The sequence below is a fragment of the Hemitrygon akajei genome, chromosome 2 (assembly GCF_048418815.1).
Source record: "Hemitrygon akajei chromosome 2, sHemAka1.3, whole genome shotgun sequence".
Classification (NCBI taxonomy): domain Eukaryota; kingdom Metazoa; phylum Chordata; class Chondrichthyes; order Myliobatiformes; family Dasyatidae; genus Hemitrygon; species Hemitrygon akajei.
Window position 1 is genome coordinate 161,512,413 of NC_133125.1, and position 22,907 is coordinate 161,535,319.

The 22,907-nt window shown below is 42.4% G+C and overlaps 1 protein-coding gene and 1 long non-coding RNA gene across 10 annotated transcripts in view; one reads left to right on the plus strand and one right to left on the minus strand.

Moving 5' to 3' along the window:
* LOC140717349 (uncharacterized) overlaps nt 1–13,689 on the minus strand; it is a 95,810-nt gene extending 82,121 nt beyond the window's left edge. For 2 of the 8 annotated variants that reach the window (XM_073030862.1, XM_073030853.1), the window contains exons 1-2: nt 13,488–13,687; nt 5,239–5,544 (exon numbers count right to left, since the gene is read on the minus strand). In XM_073030862.1, the coding sequence (XP_072886963.1) occupies nt 5,239–5,544; nt 13,488–13,536 (355 nt within the window). In that variant the 5' untranslated portion in view covers nt 13,537–13,687. Of the gene's footprint in view, nt 1–5,238; nt 5,545–5,669; nt 5,803–5,832; nt 5,933–11,120; nt 11,211–11,624; nt 12,472–13,487 lie in introns of those variants that run through there. The other 6 variants (XM_073030894.1, XM_073030886.1, XM_073030913.1 and 3 more) reach the window with 6 other exon arrangements.
* On the plus strand, nt 13,574–22,017 carry LOC140717386 (uncharacterized). 2 transcript variants are annotated; one of them, XR_012096528.1, is made up of 4 exons: nt 13,574–13,707; nt 13,996–14,124; nt 14,928–17,114; nt 17,661–22,017. It is a non-coding gene; the product is annotated as an uncharacterized lncRNA (long non-coding RNA). The 2 variants fall into 2 exon arrangements; XR_012096527.1 differs by having other exon boundaries at nt 14,928–22,017.
* The last annotated feature ends 890 nt before the right edge of the window (nt 22,018–22,907 follow it).

Below are 22,907 nucleotides of genomic sequence, written 5' to 3' on the forward strand. Positions count from 1 at the left end.
TAATGTTATACCTGAACTGGCCAGGTCTCAATGCTTATTACACTACATTGGTTCCTAGTTTGGATGTGTAGTGGCTTCAAAAAATTCAATTCATCATCTCATTTTCATTTCTCCCTTTTTCTGCACTCAGAAACCCATGAACTCCAATTTCTTCCATTCTGGCCTCCTAGGCATTCCTAAACTTTATTTCCTTTCCAGTTTTTCTCTGTGCTCTTGGCCTTTAAAATCCCATATCTGAACTCTGCTGTCCGTCCCAAAAATCTTTTGATCACTCTCTGATAACTCAACTTCAGAATGTCTGCTGAGAACTCTGAGTTACTTTTTCTAAAAATAAACATAATTCCAGAAAACATATACAGGTAATACAATAATTATATTAGCGTATTCTAATTAAGTCAGCATATTCTAGTGTTATTAGCTCAACAGATTAATTAACTTGACACATTCTAACACAAATCACCAATGCTATTCATGTAACACACACAAAATGCTTCTGCAACCCAGCAGGCCAGGCAGTATCAATAGGAAAGAAAGCATAGTCGACATTTCCGGCTGAATCCCTTCGGTTTCAGACAGAGCTGATCTATGTCTTCTTACATGTACCTGGGGATCAGCCCATAGTTCAGAGTCCTCTGATAAGCAGATGTTTGAGACAAACCTTGACAAGGACCCTTGCATCCTTTAACAGACCTTCTTTGTGAACACACGGCTCACAAAGTGATGGACAATTGTGTCATATCATCACATCTGTCTTGAGGGCAGCGTGAATGGAGGAGGACCCTTTCACTGTTAACCCAACAAACTGTTGGTACTTGTTTGCAAATTCTAGCAATGACACATTCTGCCAAATGTTTGATAACCTGCATCCCACAGAATATATTGTGTCCTTATTGTTCCATACTGAATAGAATCAAATAGATTAACATTCAACTGTTTCTCTGCAGAGTTGTTCTAATATATGAGAGATACAGTGGTGTGTCAAAGTCCAAATGAATAGAACATTGTGCAGCACCAAGGACAAGACCATCCTTTGTAAAACTGGGGCAAGTAGTATTTGCATACTCTGATTCTATGCACAGCTTGATATAGCCACACACAAAAACAACCATCAGGATGAGGTCAATTTTGGATACACTTTATTCCCACTTTCTGGAGGCACTTTGTCTAGACCTGGAACATCAGATGAAATGGAATATAGCTGAGATGATTGGCACATTAGAAGGATGGAATAGAGTCACAGAATCATAGGAAAATACAGCACACAAACAGGCCCTTTGGCCCATGTGGTCGATGCTGAACCATTTAAGCTGCCTAGTCCCATTGACCAACACCCAGACCGTAGCTTTCCATACCACTATCATCCATGTACCTTTCCAAACTTCGCTTAAATGTTGAAATCGAGCCTGCGTGCACCATTTGTGCTGGTAGCTCATTCCATACTCTTACGAACCTCTGAATGATGAAGTTTCCCCTCATGCTCCTGTTAAGATTTTTACCTTTCACCCCTAACCTATGACATCTAGTTGTAGTCCCACCCAAGCTCAGCGGAAAAAGTCTGTTTTCCCTATCTGTACCCCTCATAATTTTTTATACATTCATACCTTCCCTCAATCTTCTACCCTCCAAGAAATAAAGTTCTAACCTATTCAATCTTTCCTTATAACTCAGGTCCTCCATTAACATCCTTGTAAATTTTCTCTGTACTCTTTTAACTTCACTTACATCTTTCCAGTAGGTAGTTGACCAAACTACACACAATACTCCAAATTAGGCCTCACTAATATCTTATACAACTTCAACATAACATCCCATCTCCTATACTCAATACTTCAATTTAAGAAGGGCAAATTACCAGAAGCTTTATTTAACCACCTATCAACCTGTGACACAACTTTCAGTTAGTTATGCCAGTGATGCCCTCTCCACCACTGAGCACATCCACATGGAGTGTTGTTGCAGGAAAGCAGCATCCATCATCAGGGGCCCTCACCACCCAGGCCATACTCTCTTCTCACTGCTGCCATCAGGAAGATGGTACAGGAGCCTCAGGACTCACACCACCAGGTTCAAGAATAGTTATTATCCCACATCCATCAGGCTCTTGAACCAAAAGGAATAGCTTCACTTGCCCCATCATTGAAATACTCCCACAACCCATGGATTAACTTTGAAAGACACTTCATCTTGTATTCCTGATATTTATTGGTTATGCATTTATTATTATTATTTGTTTTCTTTTTGTATTTGCACAGTTTGTTGTCTTTTGCACACTGGTTGAACACCCAGTTGGCGTGGTCATTCACTGATTTTATTATAGCTATTATTCTATTATGGATTCATTGAGAATACCAAAAGAATATGAACTTCAGAACTGTCGAAAATGAGGCCATAGAAATAATAGTGAGGTACAAGAAGATGGCGGATGAACTAAATGAGTATTTTGCATCAGTCCTCACTGTGGAAGACACAAGCTGTGTGCCGGAAGTTGAAGGGTGTGAGGGAAAAGGAGTGAGTGCAGTTACTATTACAAGGGAGAAGGTGCTCAAAAATCTGAAAGACTTAAGGATACATAAGTCACCCAGACCAGATGAACTGCATCCTAGGGTTCAGAAAGAGATAGCATCAGAGATTGTAAAGGCTTTTCAAAAATCTTTGGACTGTGGCAAGGTTCCAGAGGACTGGAAAATTGTAGAAGTCACCCCACTCTTTAACAAAGGAGGGAGGCAGAAGAAAGGAAATTATAGACCAGTTAGCTTGACCTCAGTGGTTAGAAAGTGTTGGAGACAATTGTTAAGGATGAGATTATGGAGTTCTTGGTGACATGGGACAACATAGGACAAAGTCAGCATGGTTTCCTTAAGGAAAAATCTTGCCTGATTAATCCGTTGGAATTCATTGAGGAGAATGCAAGTAGGATAGATAAAGGGGATGCAGTGGAAGTTGTATATTTGGACTTTCAGAAAGCCCTTGACAAGATGCCGCACATGAGACTCCTTACCAAGTTAAGAGCCCATGGTATTACACAAAAGTTACTGGCATGGTTAAAGCACTGGCTGATTTGTAGGAGGCAGTGAGTGGAAATAAAAGGATCCTTTTCTGTTTGGATGCTAGTGACAAATGGTGTTCTGCATGGGTCAGTGTTGGGACCACTTCTTTTTATGCTGTATATCAATGATTTAGATGATGGAATAGATGGCTTTGTTGCCAAGTTTACAGATGATACGAAAGATTGGTGGAGGGCAGGTAGCTTTGACGTAGTTAGGGTAGGATGCAGAAGGACTTAGACAGTTTAGGAGAATAGGCAAGAAAATGGCAAATGAAATACAATGTTGGAAATGCATGGTGATGCACTTTGGTAGTAGAAATGTGCGGACTATTTTCTAAACGGGGAGAAAATACAGGAATCTGAGATGCAGAGGGACTTGGGACTCTTTGTGCAGAATACCCTGAAGGTTAACTTGCAGGTTGAGTCTGTGGTGGGGAAGGCAAATCCAATGTTAACATTCATTTCAAGAGGACTAGAACACAAGAGAAGGGAATGCTGAGGCTTTAAAGGGCACTGGTGAGGCTTCACTTTGAGTTTTGGGCGCCTCAAGAAAAGGTGTGCTGATATTGGAGATGGTTTAGAAGTTCACAAGATGATTCTGGGAATGAAAGGTTTATCAAATGAGGAACATATAATGGCTCTGGGTCTGTACTCACTGGAATTTAGAAAGTTGAGGGGGGATTTCATTGAAAACTTTTGAATGTTGAAATGCCTAGATAGAATAGATCTGGAAAGGATGTTTCCCATGGTGGGGGAGTAGAGGCACAGCCTCAGGCTAGAGGGGCATCCATATTAAAGAGATGTGGAGAAATTTCTGTAGCCATGGGGCAGTGAATTTGTGGAATTTGTTACCACAGGCAAATGTGAAGGCCAGGTTGCTGTATGTACTTAAGACACAGCTTGATAGGTTTTTGATTGGACACCGCACCAAAGGCTATGGGGAGGCAGCCGGGGAGTGGGGCTGAAGAAGGGAAAAAAAGGATCAGCTATGATTGAATGACAGGGCAGATTTGATGGGGCAAATGGCCTAATTCTGCTCTTATATCTTATGGTCCTATGTAAATGGTGACATAAATGTAATTTAATAATATATTCACTTTGAGCTTTGAACAAAAAGAAGCAAGAGGGGCAAAAATGTAGAAATAGATCATTAGTTAACTTCAGAAAGAAGACTAAAGAGAATTTTTAAAATAAAAATTAAACCATCTTGAATTGCTATTGAATTGATATCTAGAAGCCTGAACTAATAGATTGGAACCTGACTTGGCAGTTGTAGAATTTAAAGTGTGGCACAGTAGCATAGTGGTTAGCGTAACACAGTCTCCGCTGCAAGAATGGGGTTCAATTCCCATGCTGTCCATAAGGAGTTTGTACAATCTCCCTGTGACTGCATGTGTTTCCTCTCATATTCTGAAGATATATGACAAAGGACAGTGAGTTGTGGGCATGTATATTAGTGCCAGAAGTATGCTGACATTTGTTGGCCGCCAGTACAATCCTTGTTGATTTGCTTTGACACAAATGACTCAATTCTCTGTAGATTTTCATTACACACAACAAATAAATCTTTTCAGGTAATACCAGGAATGGTGGCAAAGAAAGTACTGGAGTTCCATAACTATTTCTCTGATTAACTTTTGCACTCAGTGAAGGAAGTATACAAGCTAACTATGACAGTTCTAATGTAGGTGAGCTACATCCACTGTAGAATTTCCATCCATAATATAGGCTTAATCATTCTTTATATACCAACATGGCCTAACACACTGGAAACTTCCTTTCCCAAGTATTTCACAGATTTTCTATTCCTTTGCTTGTTTCTCTCTCTCAACTACCCTCTTGAACCTTTCATCAAATGACATCATCAACATTTTATCACAAAGGCAACTCCGGCCTCACTCTTTCAGAAATTCCCTCTGTCCAACCCCTCCCTCTCCACTATCTCTTCAACAATCTCTATCTCACAAGTGTAGCTATGGGCGTTCAATCAAATCCTGTGGATTCCTCCATAAGATGGTAGAAAGATGAGAACCACGGAGATTGATGACATGCTGCATTCAATACCTAATATTACAGAGTTTATTTTACCAGCTGAGGTTTCCACTTAGCCTTTAGTGGAAACAACAAATACAGATTCTGGCACATTCTGCAGCATTTCACATGCTTCATCATAAATAAGCAAAATTTCTTACCAATGACAAGCAGTTGTATTATTTTCAACTCTTTGCTATCCACAGAATAAGTGTAATTTCCTTCATCACTGGCTTCCAAATGATTTATCATCAGTGCCCCATTAGCAGCATTGAATTGTAAACGGTCCTTGAACTGTTCACTTGGTTCCAATGTGGCGACACCTGGGATGTGATCCAAAATAACATCATGGCTTTTGTTGCTGGCTTTGAAAGTCCAAAGGATTTCATTCTTGCTGGAATCAACGGTGATTTCAGGATCCAGTAAAACTGATGAACCAAGGACACCAACCACTTCTTCCCTTTCAGCTGATTAGAAAAAAAGAAAACAATCATTTAAACTATAGAGGTAGAAAAACACAAAACCAGAGCAAGAAATGAGACAATTACAGGACATAAGCATGCAGTCCATTACATATTATGGGATTACTTACTGGAACTCAGGCACATGGCTACAACATGTTTTCTCTAAATGATATGGGTAAGACCAACTACTTGTTCAGTAATTGATCCTATCCATTTCATTCAGAAAATTATGTGAGCAAGTGCAAAAAGGACAGGGGAGTTTAAATACAAATGAGTAACAGCAAGAACTACCCTTCTTCCTGCTTTCATTCACACTACACATGGATCAAGATTCTGTTTTCCCCAATCAGTTTCTGCTAAAAGTAAACACCTCTGCTGTGACTGTGACTAAACCAGATGAAGCTGTTGGATATAAAAGTCATTACTGATGATGACAAACGGGCATTCTCTTGGAAAATCTCTAGGTGGAGTCTCCCAAACTCAAAGTCTATCACATTCTTCTACCCTTAAGTTCAAAGGTAACAGCGGATGATTTAATACAATTTCCAAATCGTTACAATAACATTGTTTACTTCGTTATTTTGTTTCTGATAAATGGTTCCCTTTGGCAGTGGAATACATATTCACAGAATAATTGATAAGACACCTCTGAAGATTCAAACACCTTGTTGGGACAAACTAATTCACAAAATTGCCTCAAAGCTTCTGTGGACAGAGAACCAGATGCCCAAGATTAGTGTTTTGAGGACTGGCTCTTGGTGCACAAATATCCTGGTTATTGCTGATGGAAATAACCATATGACCATGGTTATAAGTTCAGTGACAAAATTTAGTCTGATCCGGCAGTCCTCCTTGATCTCTACAAGAAGGGTGGAAAATATCAAGCCGTATCTGCCTTGTTTGACAAAGACCTTGGCTGTTATGCATGGCTGATGCAGACAAGATTGTCCCATAGCCACATCACTTCACAAACTATATCTTCAAAATTAAAAGATTAAAGTAAATTTATTAGCAAAGTACATATCTGTCACCCTATACAATTCTGGGTTTAATTTTCTAGAGGGCATGCTCAATAAATCCATAACAGAATAATAACCGTAATAGAATCAATCTTGAAAAGCCAGCTCCCTGCTATGGAACAGCAGCTCCAGCTTTGCAGAAATCTCTTAATTCAAAACTGATTACTGCTGTTAATTTACATTCAAGTGTATTTTGTTTGGTTAGACTGGTTGGTTCTTGTCTGTATTATTACCCACTAATCCTACTCAGTAAATCCAAAAAGATATTCTATGGCTGACAATTCCCTAGCAATCTCTACCAGAAATTTAGGTGAACATCTCTGTGCCAAATTGCAAAGCCTATTTTCTTTTCTCTGAATGTGGATTAGTAATCCTCATCCATGGAACTATTCTGATAAATCTCCTCTGTATCCCTCTCCAAAGCCTTCACATCCTTTCAATTGAGCTCACAATTGGACATAATACTCCAGCTGGCCTGAAATTTTACTTTGGCTTAACATAACTTCTTTGCTTTTGTATTTTACATATAAATCCTGGGATCCTCCTTACATTATTAATAGGTTTGTTAGCCCATTTTACCACCTTTCTACCACTAGTGGACCTCCAAATGCATATTATTTCTGAAACTGCAACATTTAGAGTCAGGGTTGTGAAAGCATAGAAACAGGCCTTTGAGCCTACTGAATCTCTGTCAAACATCAGACCTATTGATACTATTATATTTAATCTGACGTTCCTGTATTAATTTCATACCCCTTGCTCATTTAAGTACCTGTCAAGGTGCCTTAGATATTATTACTGTTTCTGCCTCCAACACCTTATCTAGCAGCACATTCCTGATATTAATTATTCTCTGTGGGAAAATAAAAACAAATCTCCTAACTCAGTATCCTCTCAGTATTTTAAGATATAACACACTATCAGAAAGACAAATTGTGCCCAAAATTAGACAGGACTAAAGACAAAGCTCTTTTCCAAGAAGAAAACAAGGGAGAGAAAGAAAACCCAACAAGTTTCTGCATTAAATAAGTGTGAAAGGGAAACAGACACAACAACAGAACCAAATGCAACTTTCAACTCTCGTTTCATACAGAGCAGGAATATTGAGATGAACTGTTGCATTTCTTTGCTATAAACAACTTCAATGATGAAAACAAACAGATCTTGATTCTGTTGTAGATGAAACTCTTCCATTATATTTTAATGAGAGATCACTGAGGCTGGAGAAACTCTGTAATAAAATAAATTAAAGAATTGTTGGATATGTTGAAGAATTGCTGTGATTGTGATCCAAAGCCAAATGAGATCCTGCAAATTTGAAGTTTGATTCACTAAGACTGTCCCCAAGTGGATGATGTTACCACGAGACTGTGATAATAGCAACACACTGTCAAAGATGCTAAGGGTGAGATCAGCATGTGGAATCAATAATAACCACAGTCAGGGGCAGTTTTTAATCAGAAATAAATCTAACCTTTGAGAGTGTAATGAAAATTACCCAAATTGTGGAAATGGTAAATAAAACAATTAGTAATGACAAGTAACAACACTGATCTAAGATATGTACAGTCAATAAAGATGTTTTAATGCGACTGAATAATCTACCACTGCTCAAACTCAACAGTACTAGATCGAATTGTGGCCAGCGGACTGTCCTTTTAAGAAGCCGATGGAAACGGGATCGCCACACAGTCTTAATAGTGCGATTCACACAAAAAAGAGGTTTTCTGCTTCAGATACCAATGATTCTGCTGGCAAACAAAATTTAAGATCTCAGAGTTAGGGTGCTGTATCAGAGGGTCATTAGCGTCGTTTGCATCCTTCGGTTACGTAATCTTGGTTAACTCCTTCCGTACTGGACACAGCGATTCGTATAAGCGGGTCTCGATACAACATCAGGACAGGCCTGAAGCAGAGGAGGAATGATCAACTCCCCGTCGTGTACAAATGTGTTAGTGATGACCTAATCCTGTTCACCAGACCTGGAATACTTCGCAATGAAGTGTCGTCCATTTTACATGCACAGAGATTTCAGCGATCATTTTGTTAGCAATATACATTCCACCTCAGGCCAATGTCAAACAGACATTGACGAACTTAGTGATGTAATCAACATGCATGAGCAGCACATCCTGGTACCTTCCCTATCATTCTGGGAGATTTTAACCAGGCCAGTTTGATAAAGTCACTACAAAATTATTATCAACAATTCACTTGCTGTACCTGAGGAAATAACACCAGACCACTATTACACCACCATCAAGAATGCCTGCTGTGATATTGCACACCCGCACTTCGGTAAGTCAGATCACCTGGCTGTACTTCTGCCCCGAGTATTGGCAGCCACTGAAGACTTCAGCACCAGTAGTGAAGACCAAGAAAGTATGAACTGGGAAGGCAGAGGAGCGCTTACAGGACTGTTTTGAATTGGTGGTCTGAACAGTATTCAGGGAGTCATCTTCGAGTCCCGATGAGTATGCCACGGTTGTCATCAACTTCTTTAAATCCTGTGTGGATGATTGTGTGCCTACGAAAATTTACTGTATGTTCCCAAACCAAAAGCTGTGGATGAACCAAGAGTTTCGTAGTCAGCTGAGGGCTAGATCAGTGGCATTTAGGTCTGGTGACCCAGGTCTGTGCAGGTATGACTTGCGGAGGGCCTTTTCAAGAGCTAAGAAACAATACTGAAAGAGATGGAGGCAACGTCGGCTGCACACCAACTCTGGCAGGGTTTGCTGGATATTAATTCCTACAAAGCAAAAACCCAATGGTCGTGATGCTTCACCACTAAATGAGCTCAATGGCTTTTATGCTTGCATTGAAAGGGAGAATAAAACTATAGCTATGAGGATCCCTGCAGCATCCAGTGACCCTGTGATCTCTGTCTCGAGACAGAGGCTGACGTCAGGCTGTCTTTCAAAAGGGTGAACCCTCCACTTCCTAATTGGAAGACCACAATCTGTGGCAGATTGGAAATAACATCTCCACCTCACAGACAATCAACACTGGTACACCTTAGGGATGTGTGCTTAGCTCACTGCTCTATTCTCTCTACACCCATGACAGTGTGGCTCGGCATTGCTCAAGTGCTATCTGTACATTTGCTGATGATACAGCCACTGTTGGCAGAATCCCAGATGGTCAAGAAAAGGTGTACAGTAGCGAGACATAGCAGATGATTGAGTGGTGTCATAGCAGCAACCTTGCACTCAATGTTAGCAAGACCAAAGAGCTGATTTGGACTTCATGAAGGGTAAAATGAGGGAACACAAATCAATCCTCATAGAAGGGTCAGAAGTGGAGAGAGTGAGCAATTTCAAGTTCCTGGGTGAGGACCTAACCTGTTTTTGATGCAGCTATAAAAAAGGCAAGACAGTGACTGCATTTCATTAGCAAGGTTGAGGACATTTGGTTTGTCACCTAAAACATTCAACAACTACTGCAGATGTATCCTGGAGAGCATTTTGACAGGCTGCATCACCATCTAGTATGGTGGGGGGGGGGGGGGAGTTGCAGAAAATTGTAAAATTAGTCAACTCCTTCATGGGTTGAGCCTCTGTAGTATCCAAGACATCTACAAGGTGCAGAGCCTCAAAAAGGTGGCATCCATCATTAAGGATCCCTGCCACCCAGGACATGCCCTCTTCTCATTGTTACCATCAGGACGGAGGTACAGAACCATGAAGGCACACACTCAACAATTCAGGAACAGCTTCTTCCCCTCTGCAATCCAATTTCTCGATGGACATTGAACCCATGAACACCACCTCACTACTTCCATATTTTGTTTTTTGCACTACTTATTTTAACTTAACTCTTTAATAGACATCGATATACTTACCATATTTTACAGATTATTTCTATATTTATCATGTATTGCATTGTACTGCTGCTGCAAAATTAACAAATTTCACGACATATACTGGAGATATTAAACCTGATTCTGGATACTATTACAAGTATAATGACTGAGATAAGAGAGCTGATGGCTAAGAAATAAATGTAAGAAAGAAAATGTACAGAAGAGGGATCTTTTATAGTGATTATATTTGAGTTCTCAGAAAATGGCTGTCAGCTTGACTGAATGCTCAAGGTACTTAACAGTCTTCGACCCTCAGCCTTAATTTACTCACATCTCCTCTTTGCCTATATTTTTCAGGACTTTCCTGGAGTGATTTCTTAACAAAGCTTCTCCTCAAACCAGCCAAATCAGCTCAGAATCGTTTTCAAACACTGAAAAGGATCACACTGTACAAGATGGACGTTCATTATGAGCCAATGCATCATTAAAAAAGATGTGGCAATGGAGAGCCGGCCATGGCCCACCTGGTTTGCCTGCATATGCTGTTTCACTGAGAACTTCTCAGCTAGTCATAAGAAAGAACACCCAGAAATGGTGTACCTCTACTGTAAATGCCACCCAAAATGCCAATCAAGGGTCCCTTCTGAGATCATTAATCAGTTCAGCTCTTCAACTCTACCAACTTAATATTAAGGGCATGTGTAGATCAAACAGAACATTCACACTCTTCTAGAAACACATTCCTGACCATAACTCACAGCAGATGGAGGTCGGTAATTTTTACTTAATACACACAAAATGCTGGGGGAGCTCAGCAGGCCAGGCAACATCTGTGGAAAAGGGTAAACAGTCATCATTTCAGGCCAAAACCCTTCATCAGCACTGGAAAAAGAGATGAGAAGTCAGAGTAAGAAAGTTGGGTGAGGGGAGGAAGAACTACAAGGTGGTAGGTGAGAGGTGACATGGGGGTGGGGGAAGGGGTGAAGTAAAGAGCTGGTGAAATAAAGTCAATTGATGAAGGGCTTAAAGGACTGGAGAAGGGGAAATCTGATTGGAGAGGACAGAAGGCCATTGAAGAAGGGGAGGGAGGGAAAACACCAGAGGGAGATGATGGGCAGGTACGGAGATGAGGTCAAAGAGGAAAATGAGAATGGAGATGGTGAGGGGGGGGGGGGGGGCATTACTGGTAGTTCGAGAAATCAATGTTCATGCCATCAGGCTGAAGGCTATCCAGACAGAATATAAAGTGTTGATCTTCCAACCTGAGTTTGACCTCCTTGCAGCAGGAGAGGCCATGGACTGACATATCGGAATGAGAATGGGAAATGGAATTGAAATGAATGGTCCATGCTTTCCTCTACTGCCATGACAAGACCACTGTGAGGTTGTAGGAGCAGCACCTGACATTCCATCTGGGTAACCTCCAACCTGGCAGCATGAACATCAATTTCTTCAACTTACAGTAGTTTCACCACCTTCTCCATTTTTCCATTCCCCATTCTGGCTTCGTCTTACCCCTGATCTGCTCCTGACCTGCCCATTACCTCCCTCTGGTGCTCTTCCTCCCATGGTCCACTGTCCTCTCATATTCCTTCTTCTTTAGTCCTTTACCACTTCCACCTATTACTTCCCAGCTCACTTCATCCCCCTTCATCCATCCACCTTCCCTCTTACCTGCCTTCACCTATCCCCTCCCAGCTTCTCACTTGATCCCCCTTCCTGTTCATGTGGCTTCACCAATCACCTGCCAGGTTGTACTCTTTCCCCTTCCTTTCCAGTCCTGATTAAGGACCTTGGCCTGAAATGTCAGCTGTCTATTCCTGCCATAGAGGGCTGAGATGCTGAGTTCCTCCAGCATTTCCAGTGTATACTGAATAACAGGGCAAGACTGAAGGGCTGAGTGGCCAATTCCAACTCCCTTATCTTTTCACGTCCTCGTGAATGTTTTCAGCTTTTTGCAATTTCTTATCTTCATCCACACACTCAGCTCCCACCCATTCCTTCTCTGCAGACACACACCTCAATCTATACACACAAGAGATTCTGCAGAGGCTGGAAATCCAGAGCAACACACACAAAATGCTGGAGGAATGCCACAGCCGTGGAAAATAAAGAGTCACCGTCTCAGGCTGAGACTCTTCTTCAGGGCTGGAAAGGAAGGGGAAACATACCAGAATTATAAGGGGGGGGAGGGGAAGGAGGACTACCTAGAAGGTGACAGGTAAACCAGGTGTGTGGAAAAGCTAAAGGGATGAAGAAGGAAACTGATAGGAAAGGAGAGTGGACCATGGGAGAAAGGGGAGGAGCAGGAGACTATCCAGACAGAATATGAGGTTTATTCTCCACCCTGAATGGTCTCATTGTGGCATAAGAGGAGGCGATAAACCAAATCTCTCTCTCTCTCTCTTCCCTCCTCTCTCCTCCCTCTCCACCCCTCCCTCCCTCCCTCCCTCTCCCCCCCCCTCCCTCCCTCCCTCTCCCCCCCCCTCCCTCCCTCCCTCTCCCCCCCCTCCCTCCCTCCCTCTCCCCCCCCTCCCTCCCTCCCTCCCTCCCTCCCTCTCTCTCCCCCCCCTCCCTCCCTCCCTCTCCCCCCCCCCCCTCCCTCCCTCTCCCCCCCCCCTCCCTCCCCTCCCTCCCCCCCCCCCCTCCCTCCCTCTCCCCCCCCCCTCCCTCCCTCCCTCTCCCCCCACCCTCCCTCCCTCCCCTCTCCCCCCCCCCTCCCTCCCTCTCCCCCCCCCTCCCTCCCTCTCCCCCCCCCCTCCCTCCCTCTCCCCCCCCCTCCCTCCCTCCCTCTCCCTCCCTCCCTCTCCCCCCCCCCTCCCTCCCTCCTCCCTCTCCCCCCCCCCTCCCTCCCTCCCTCTCTCTCCCCCCTCTCTCTCCCCCCTCTCTCTCTCTCTCTCTCTCTCTCTCTCTCTCTCTCTCTCTCTCTCTCGCTCTCTCCGAGGTCACGTGACAACACGAAGGCAGCCGCCTTCGATCTGGAGCATGCGCGCGGCGCCGACGATTGCCGATTTAAATTTGCCCTGGGGGAGGGGAGCGCGGTACCGAGTGGGGGGATCAGCGAATCGCTGCCGAGTCCCCGGTTTTCCGGGTCTCTGTGAACCGCCCCGGCCCCTCACCTTTACCTTTCGCGTGAGCCGCAGCAAGCACGAACTGGAGAACGAGTGACAACATGTCCGAGTGCCGAAACTCCCAGTGTGTTGAGTGATGGTCCCGGAGTCTCAGGTTCCGCCGACCGGCACCTCGGACTCGCCGGGATCCTCAGCCCGCCTGGACCGGGACACTGACTGGCGAGCACCGAGCGGACTGGACCCCGGAGGAAGGAACCAACAGCAACAGGAAGTGGTGACTATCAAACTCGCAGTGTGGTTCACGTTAAATGTGAAACTGAAAGTTACTGAATTCACTCTAATTGGGATGATATTCTGTATATTCGCGATAAATAATATTTCGATGCTGCTCTGTCATTCCGTTAGACCATGCCTGTTGTACCCGTGGCCCACAAATCGCTTGCTTCCCTTTAATATCGAGAAAATTCTCAATGTTTAATGTAAGAAACAGCGAATTCCAAATATTTGCAATCCCCTGGGTTTTCCCTTGTGTATTAAACATCAATTTCTTTATTTTATGTAGATTAAGAGTTAGTTAACAGAGGTCAGAGATGATTCTGAATATCATTTGTGAATCCTCATTCCTCACAATTCCAATGAGCTGTAAACTTGTTCACAAGCCTGTCTGAGACATTAAACACCACACCCAATGGTAAGTTGAATTTCCAAGTTTCTATATTATCAAAGTACATATACTTACAAGGATGTTGCCTGGATTGGAGGGTGTACCGCAATAGAATAGGTTGAGTGAACTTGGCTTTTTCTCCTTGGAGTAATGGAGGATGAGAGGTGACTTGATAGAGGTGTATAAAATGATGAGGGTCATTGATCGTGTGGATAGCCAGAGGCTTTTCCCCAGGGTTGAAGTGGGTAACATGAGGTGGCATAGTTTTAAGGTATTTGGAAATAGGTACTGAGGGGTTGTCAGGGGCCAGTTTTTCACTGGTGGGTGCACGGATGGCACTGCCAGCAGCGATAGTGGAAACGGATACAACAGGGTCTCTTAAGAGACTCTTAGATGGGTACATGGAGCTTAGAAAAATAGTGGGCTATGCACTAGGGAAATTCTAGATAGGTTCTAGAGTAGGTTGCATGGTTGGCACAACATTGTGGGCTGAAGGGCCTGTAAAGTGCTGTAAATTTCTATGTTCTGTGTTCTATGTCACAATGTTCTACCTTGAGATTCATTTCCTTGACGGTATTCACAGTAGATACAAAGAAACAAAATAGTATCAATGAGAAATAAAGATGGGCAAACAGAGAAGGAATCTGAGAATCCATGGCATTCCAGAGCAAACGGATGAAAATATTAAGAATAAAGTAACTCAAATATATCAAGCAGTAATTCCGGAGGCCAAGGAGGAGATTCTGCTACACATGGATGTTGTACATCGTCTCGGTCGAATAAAAGGGGGTAAGAAGCCTTAGGTGACCATTGTTCGATTTTTCAAACAGAACCACGAAGAAAAAATGAATACTTGATCTCGCAGAGCCTGAGGATCGCCAAGGACCTGACTGCAGCTGCTGGTTGGCCCGACAGAAGCTGTGGCCGCTGGGCAAGGCTCCTAGAAAAGATGGAAAGTGTGCTTTCTTTACTGGGACCCGAGCTTTCAGTGATGGAAAAGAGATACGAGCAGAATGGTAACATGTTGGTGTGGGACCTGATCTACCTCTACTAATATTTGAGTCTGGCCTTTGTTTATATAGGACTGGGATAGTATTTATTTTCATTATTAGAGATGAAGAATTCTTTGTGTGTGTGTGTGTGTGTGTATGTGACACACACACACACACACACACACACAGTGTCTCTCATAAGACTGTCTTTTTCACTTTTTTCTCTTAATGCTAGGGGACTTGGACACTGTTAAACATAAGGCTTTATTCTTAAAGCAGCATAAACATGTGGATTTATTTTTAATCCAGGAGTCACACACTGGGACTGAAGACACTAAACTGTGGAAATCCCAGTGGGGGGACGATGTTTGGTTTTCACATGGTTCTGAACATTCTGCAGGTGTTCTTATTCTGATGTTTAACTTTAAAGGAGATGTTTTACACTCTCAGGCAGATTTTCTGGTTCTTATTGTTCAATATTGTGGTAAAATGTCTCTGATTGCTAATATTTATGGTTATAATATTAGAAATGATAATGATAGATTACTTGAGATTTTGGAAAACGTTTTGACTATTGGCTCTCTAAATTTCCTTATGTATTTATTGTTATAGGAGGAGACTTTTAATATGGTATTAGATGAAAATATTGATTGATGGCCACCAACGCAACACTCTACTTATTATAACTTTAGCTTTGTTCAGAAGTTTAATATCATAGATATTTGGAGAGAGCACTTTCCTAGAGTTAGAAACTATACTTGGACTAATAAATCTATTACATGCATGTCTAGACTAGATTACTGGTTACTATCTGATACCTTAAGAAATAATAATGTCACTTTTAATTTTTTTCCCTCACCTTTAATGGATCATAAAGCTATCCATATACAAATTGCATTATGTTCAGCTGAATCCAATTTTAAATCTTATTGAAAATTAATTCCATTTTTGGGGCATGAAGTTGTCTATTTGCACATTTAAAAAGCTGGCAACCTACTTTTGACAAAGCGATGGTAGAGAATAATTTCTACAAAATGGGAACTTTTTAAATTTGAATCTGCCAAATTCTTTAGGAAATACAGTAGTGATTTAGTAAAGGAAAGAAAATTGGAAGCACAATCATTGATCTCAAATATTGTAAATTTATGTGAATTGTTTCCAGATATCCTTTCAGGGAAAGATAGAGAGGAGCTGGCTTTGCTAAAGGATAAGTTAAACCATCTTTATCTTATAAAGGCAGTAGGTGAATATGTGAGATCTAGAAAACAATGGTTGGAAGAGGGTGAACAGAGTACAGCTTATTTCTTTCATTTAGAAAAGCAGCGTGCCCAATTCAATTCCATTCAAGTCAAGTCAACTTTTATTGTCATTTCGACCATAACTGCTGGTACAGTGCATAGTAAAAATGAGAATGTTTTTCAGGACCATGGTTTACTTGACAGTACAAAAAACTAGACTGAACTACGTAATACAAAAAACACAGAGAAAGCTATACTAGACTACAGACCTACACTGGACTGCATAAAGTGCACAAAAACAGTGCAGGCATTACAATAAATAATAAACAGGACAATAGGGCAAGGTGTCAGTCCAGGCTTCGGGTATTGAGGAGTCTGATAGCTTGGGGGAAGAAACTGTTATGTAGTCTGGTCGTAAGAGCCCAAATGCTTCAGAGCCTTTTCTCAGACGGCAGGAGGGAGAAGAGATTGTATGAGGGGTGCATGGGGTCCTTCATAATGCTGTTTCCTTTTTGGATGCAGCGTGTAGTGTAAATGTCCGTAATGGCGGGAAGAGAGACCCCGATGATCTTCTCACCTGACTTCACTATCTGCTGCAGGGCCTTGCGATCCGAGATGGTGCAATTTCAAAAACAAGGAAGTGATGCAGCTGCTCTGGATGCTCTCAATACAACCCCTATAGAATGTGATGAGGATGGGGGGTGGGAGATGGACTTTCCTCGGCCTTCGCAAAAAGTAGAGACGCTGCTGGGCTTTCTTTGCTATGGAGCTGGTGTTGAGGGACCAGGTGAGATTCTCCGTCAGGTGAACACCAAGAAATTTGGTGCTCTTTACAATCTCTACCGAGGAGCCGTCGATGTTCAGCAGGGAGTGGTCGCTCCGTGCCCTCCTGAAGTCAACAACCATCTCTTTTGCTCTCATTAAGAGACAGGTTGTTGGCTCTGCACCAGTCCGTTAGCCGCTGCACCTTCTCTCTGTAAGCTGACTCATTGTTCTTGCTGATGAGACTCACCACGGTGGTGTCATTGGCGAACTTGATGATGTGGTTCGAGCTGTGTGTTGCAGCATAGTCATGGGTCAGCAGAGTGAACAGCAGTGGACTGAGCACACAGCCCTGGGGGGCCCCCGTGCTCAGTGTGATGATGTTGGAGATGCTGCTCCCGATCCGGACTGACTGAGGTCTCCCAGTCAGGAAGTCTAGGATCCAGTTGCCGAGGGAGGTGTTCAGGCCCAGTAGGCTCAGCTTTCCAATCAGTTTCTGAGGGATGATTGTGTTGAATGCTGAACTAAAGTCTATGAACAGCATCCTAACGTATGTGTCTTTTTTGTCCAGGTGGAGTGTGGTGGCAATGGCGTCATCTGTTGAGCAGTTGGGACGGTACGCAAACTGCAGGGGGTCCAGTGAGGGGGGCAGCAGGGTCTTGATATGCCTCATGACGAGCCTCTCGAAACACTTCATGATGATGGATGTAAGTGCAACGGGACGGTAGTCATTGAGGCAGAACACTGAAGACTCCTTCATCACGGGGACGATGGTGGCAGCCTTGAAGCACGTTGGAATGGTGGCGCTGCTCAGGGAGATGTTGAAGATGTCAGTGAGAACATCTGCTAGCTGGTCTGCACATCCTCTGAGCACTCTACCAGGGATGTTGTCTGGTCCAGCAGCCTTCCATGGATTGACCCTGCACAGGGTTCTTCTCACGTTGGCCACGGAGAGACACAGCACCTGGTCATTCGCAGGAGGGGTGGACTTCCTCACCACCACGTGATTTTCCACCTCAAACCGGGCGTAGAAGTTATTCAGCGCATTTGGGAGGGAGGCATCACCTGCACAGTCAGGTGATATTGTCTTGTAATTGGTGATGTCCTGGATGCCCTACCACATGCGCCGCGTGTCGCCGCTGTCCTGGAAATAACTGTGGATTAGCTGGGCATGTGCACGCTTTGCCCCTCTGATGGCTCGGGACAGTTTGGCCCTTGCTGTTGTTAGAGCTGCCTTGTCGCCTGCTCTGAAGGCGGAGTCGCGGGACCTCAGCAGCGCAGGCACCTCCGCAGTCATCCATGGCTTCTGGTTGTCACGTATAGTGATGGTTTTGGACAGAGTAACATCATCAATGCACTTGCTGATGTAGCTGATCACTGATGCTGTGTACTCCTCTAAGTTGGTAGAGTCGCCATTGGTTGCAGCCTCCCTGAACATGTGCCAGTCAGTGTGCTCAAAGCAGTCTTGAAGAGCAGAGATGGCTTCTGCTGTCCAGGTTTTCACCTGCTTCTGAACTGGTCTGGAGCGCCTGACGAGCGGTCTGTATGCTGGGATTAGCATAACAGAGATGTGGTTTGAGTATCCGAGGTGAGGACGAGGCTCTGCCCGGTACGCGTCGGGGATGTTTGTGTAAACCAGGTCCAACACGTTCTCCCCCCTCGTTGCGATGTCCACATACTGATGGAATTTGGGGAGCACTGACTTAAGGTTCGCGTGGTTAAAATCACCGGCGACAATAAACAGACCATCAGGATGTGCGTTCTGCAGTTTGCTAATAGCCCCGTACAGTTCACAGAGCGCCTCCTTAGCATTAGCGCTGGGGGAAATGTAGACACCGAATATAAGGACAGAGGTGAATTCCCGTGGCAAGTAAAATGGTCTGCATCGAACTGCCACAAACTCCACTAACGATGAGCAGTGTCTGGAAACCAGCACAGAGTTCTTACACCATTCTGTGTCGATGTAAACACAGACACCGCCACCGCAAGTCTTACCGGAGACAACTGCATCTCTGTCCGAACGAAACAAAGCGCGCCCGTCTAGCTGGATGGCAGCATCCGAAATCCCATCAGTGAGCCACGTCTCTGTGAGGACAAACGCGGAGCAAACTCTATGCTCCCGCCAAGTATTACGTTGGAGTCGGATGTAGTCCATTTTATTGTCCAGGGAGCGGACATTGGAGAGCAGAATGGACGGGAGAGCCGGCCGACTAGGGTTTGCTTTTAGCCTGGCATGGACCCCTGACCGTTTGCCTCGCTTCTGCTTCCTCGCACATCGCTTTCAACGTCTCCATCTCCGGCTCCCAACATCAGGCAAGTCCGAAGATTGTAGGCCTGTTCCCCCTCAGCAAGCACAAAAAATTGTGTATCAAACTTACAATAGAAAAATTAAATTAAAGTAACACCAGGTCTGAAAGGCCGCTGCTGCCGTGCCGCACCGCCTCATGGGAAGTTAATCAGCTTAATATTGATGGTGTGATTACAGAGGACCCCAAAAAAATAGCAAAATATTGTTCTGCTTTTTATAGTAAACTATAGCTGAAAATATTGTGAAGCATCTACACTGCATTTCATGAATGATATTAATATTCTTAGGAACCTTCCAATGATCAGAAAGACCTGTGTGATGCTCTTATTACCTTGAGTGGTTAAGGCTGTCATTTTAAATTTAAAAAGTAATAAGTTACCAGGTGTGGTCAGTCTGACTGCAGAATTTTATAAAATATTTTTGGATACCCTAGCTCCCTTTTTACTAAAATTGTTTTTAGAATGTATTAATAAAAATTTTCTTCACAGGGCCTTATTACTTTAATTCCTAAACCAAGAAAAGATGTTAATTATTGATAATTGGCGTCCTATTTGCCTTCTCAATAGTGATTATAAAATTCTGGCCCAAATCTTTGCTAACAGAATGAAAGTAGTTTTATTATTGATAAAACACAGTCAGGTTTCATGAAGGGTTTTTATATCTCTAATATCAGATTAGTTTTAGATCTTGTATTGATTATTCTCATCTTGTTCAAAATGATAGTTTTATACAGTTTTTAGGTTTCTACAAAGCTTTGGATACTATTGAGCATCAGTTTGTCTTCTCTGCTCTTGGTAAATTTGGATTTGGTCCATTATTTTGTAAGGCTGTTAAGGCTTTGTACACATGCTAATAGTTCTATAAAGTTGAAGTTGGGGACTTCACCGAGGTTTGATTTGAATAGGGGGGTGAGACAAGGTTTTCCTATCTCACCTATTTATTCCTTTTTATGTGTTCAGCTGCTCACCTATTCCACCAAGTCTTGTCCTTTAAAAGGCATTTCTTGTGCAAATTCCAATTTTCTGATTAGTCAGGTTGCAGATGATACGACTCTTCTTAAATGAAGTTTTTGGAAATCTCATTGGCTTTAAACTGTATTTCTGTTTTTTTGCAAGGCCTCAGGCCTCTATTTAAATATTTACAAATGTGAATTGTTTCCCCTTAAGGTTGCACTCAATCTATAATTAATAATATTCCAGTAAAAGACAAAGTTACATATTTGGGATAACTATTGTTAAAAACAAATACTTAAGGTGTGTGGATAATTTTCAACCTCTTAGTCAAAACCAAAAATAAGATTACACCAGTGGCTTCAAAGGGACTTTGAGAGGCCCGGTTTTGCTTTGTAAAGCAGAAGGTCTTTCCAGGATTGTATCCAGGTTGGTGGATTGAAATTTTTTTCTTTTATGTAATTACAAAATAGACAAAGTTCCTCTGTTTATCTCAGTTTCATAAAAAGATACTTTTATCTTGGTCTTTGATTTACAAACACAATTTTTCTCCACATAGTTACTTTAGCTGGAATAACCACAACATAACTTATAAGAATGAATCTTTGTTTTATGAAGATTGGTTTAACAATAATATTTTAGTTAACAGTTATTTAATTCAAGCGGTACTTTATTGAGTTATACAGTACTGAGTTTTTATCCACCTTTGAATTTCCTGTGACTCCAAAAGAATTGGCACTCATTATGGATGGATGCAATTCCCTCTGGTGTATTTATGTTGTTCAGAAATGCATCATATTTGGTAGTTGAATTACCCAACTTGGATCCATCCAGTACAGCTGTGGGAAAGATTTGCTTTCATCCATCTTTTTTATAAAAAAAAAAGGTATTAGAAGTTTGTTTCAAAAAGACGTTACTTCTATTCCATTCTATTCTATTACAGCTGTTAGTTTTTGGAATAGTCGCTTGGGGAATTTGAGGTGGAGGAATATTTGGGGCTTATTTAATCAATTTTTATTGAGGAATAAATTCAAAGAAATTTCATTTAAAATTAGACATAGATATTATCCAACCAATGTTTATTTGACAAGGTTTAATTCTGATATTGAAACTAACTGTTTTTGTGGTTTTTACCCAGAGGATTTATTTCATCTGTTTTGGGATTGTGAACATGTTAAAACATTTTGGGTTGATCTTTGTCAATTTGTAGATCAATATATTAATGTGGATTTTACTTTTTGTTTTGAAAATGTCTTATTTGGGTTTACTAATAATACCAAATCTCATAGGGATCATTTATTTATCATAAATCTTTTGTTAATTTACAGCAAATTTTATATCCATAAATGCAAATACAGAAATAAACAAACTTCATTTATATTTTTTATGTCTGACTTCAAACTCTATATTAATACTCTGAAAACTTCTCATAACCAGAAAGCTATAAGGACTGTACAAATCTGTCAATGTTTTGGGTTATCTCTGTAAATGTTTCTGCTTTGTGACTCCCTTTTTGATATAGTTCCTTCTGTCCAACAGTATTTAGAGTGGATTTTCTTGTTTATTTGTGTATTTAAAGTTAATAGTTACATATTTGTTGCTGCTTATGTGTGATTCCCTGGCTTTGTTAGTATATGTTTAGTGTTTTTGTTTGTGTTCAGTAAAAATAAAAAGGGGAAAAAGAATTTCACGATCACATTTCCTTTCCCAGTTTCTGATGAGGACGCTGTTGACAACATGAAGTTTGTAATGGGGGAAGCAACAGTGGTCGTGCCTCTGGCACAGAGTCTGTCCATGTGGCTCAGAAGGGTAGGGAAAGGAAGATGATGGCAGCAGTAATAGGGGACTCGATAGTTAGGGTTTAGACAGGTGACACTGTGGTCGCAGGAAAGAAACATGGATGGTAGCTTGCCTCACAGGTGCCAGGGTCCAAAATGTTTCTGATCACGTCCACAATATCCTGAAGTGGGAAGGAGAACAGCCAGATGTCGTAGTACATATGTCGTTGATACAAATAAGTAGGAAAAGGGAGGAGGTCCTGAAAACAGACTATGGGGAGTTAGGAAAGAAGTTGAGAAACAGAACCTCAAAGGTAGTAATCATGGGACTACTGCCTGTACTAACCGACAGTGAGTATAGGAATATAGGAGGATAAATGCGTGGCTGAGGGATTGGAGCAGGGGGCAGGAATTCAGATTTCTGGATCATTGGGACCTCTTTTGGGGCAGGCATGACCTATAGAAAAAGGACAGGTTGCACTTGAATCCCAGGCAGACCAATATCCTGGCTGGGAAGTTTGCAAAGGCTATTGGGGAGGATTTAAACCTGAATTACTGGGGGGTGGGAACTGAACTGAAGAGACAGAGAAAGAGGCAGCTGGCTCACAAATAGAGAAAGCTTGTAGACAGTGCAAGAGGGAGGATAGGCAGGTGACAGAGGGGATGCGCTCAGACCGATGGTTTGAGATGTGTCTATTTTAATGTGAGGATTATTATGAACAAAGTGTATGAGTGTAGAGCATGGATCAGTACTTGGAGCTATGATGGCCATTACAGAGACT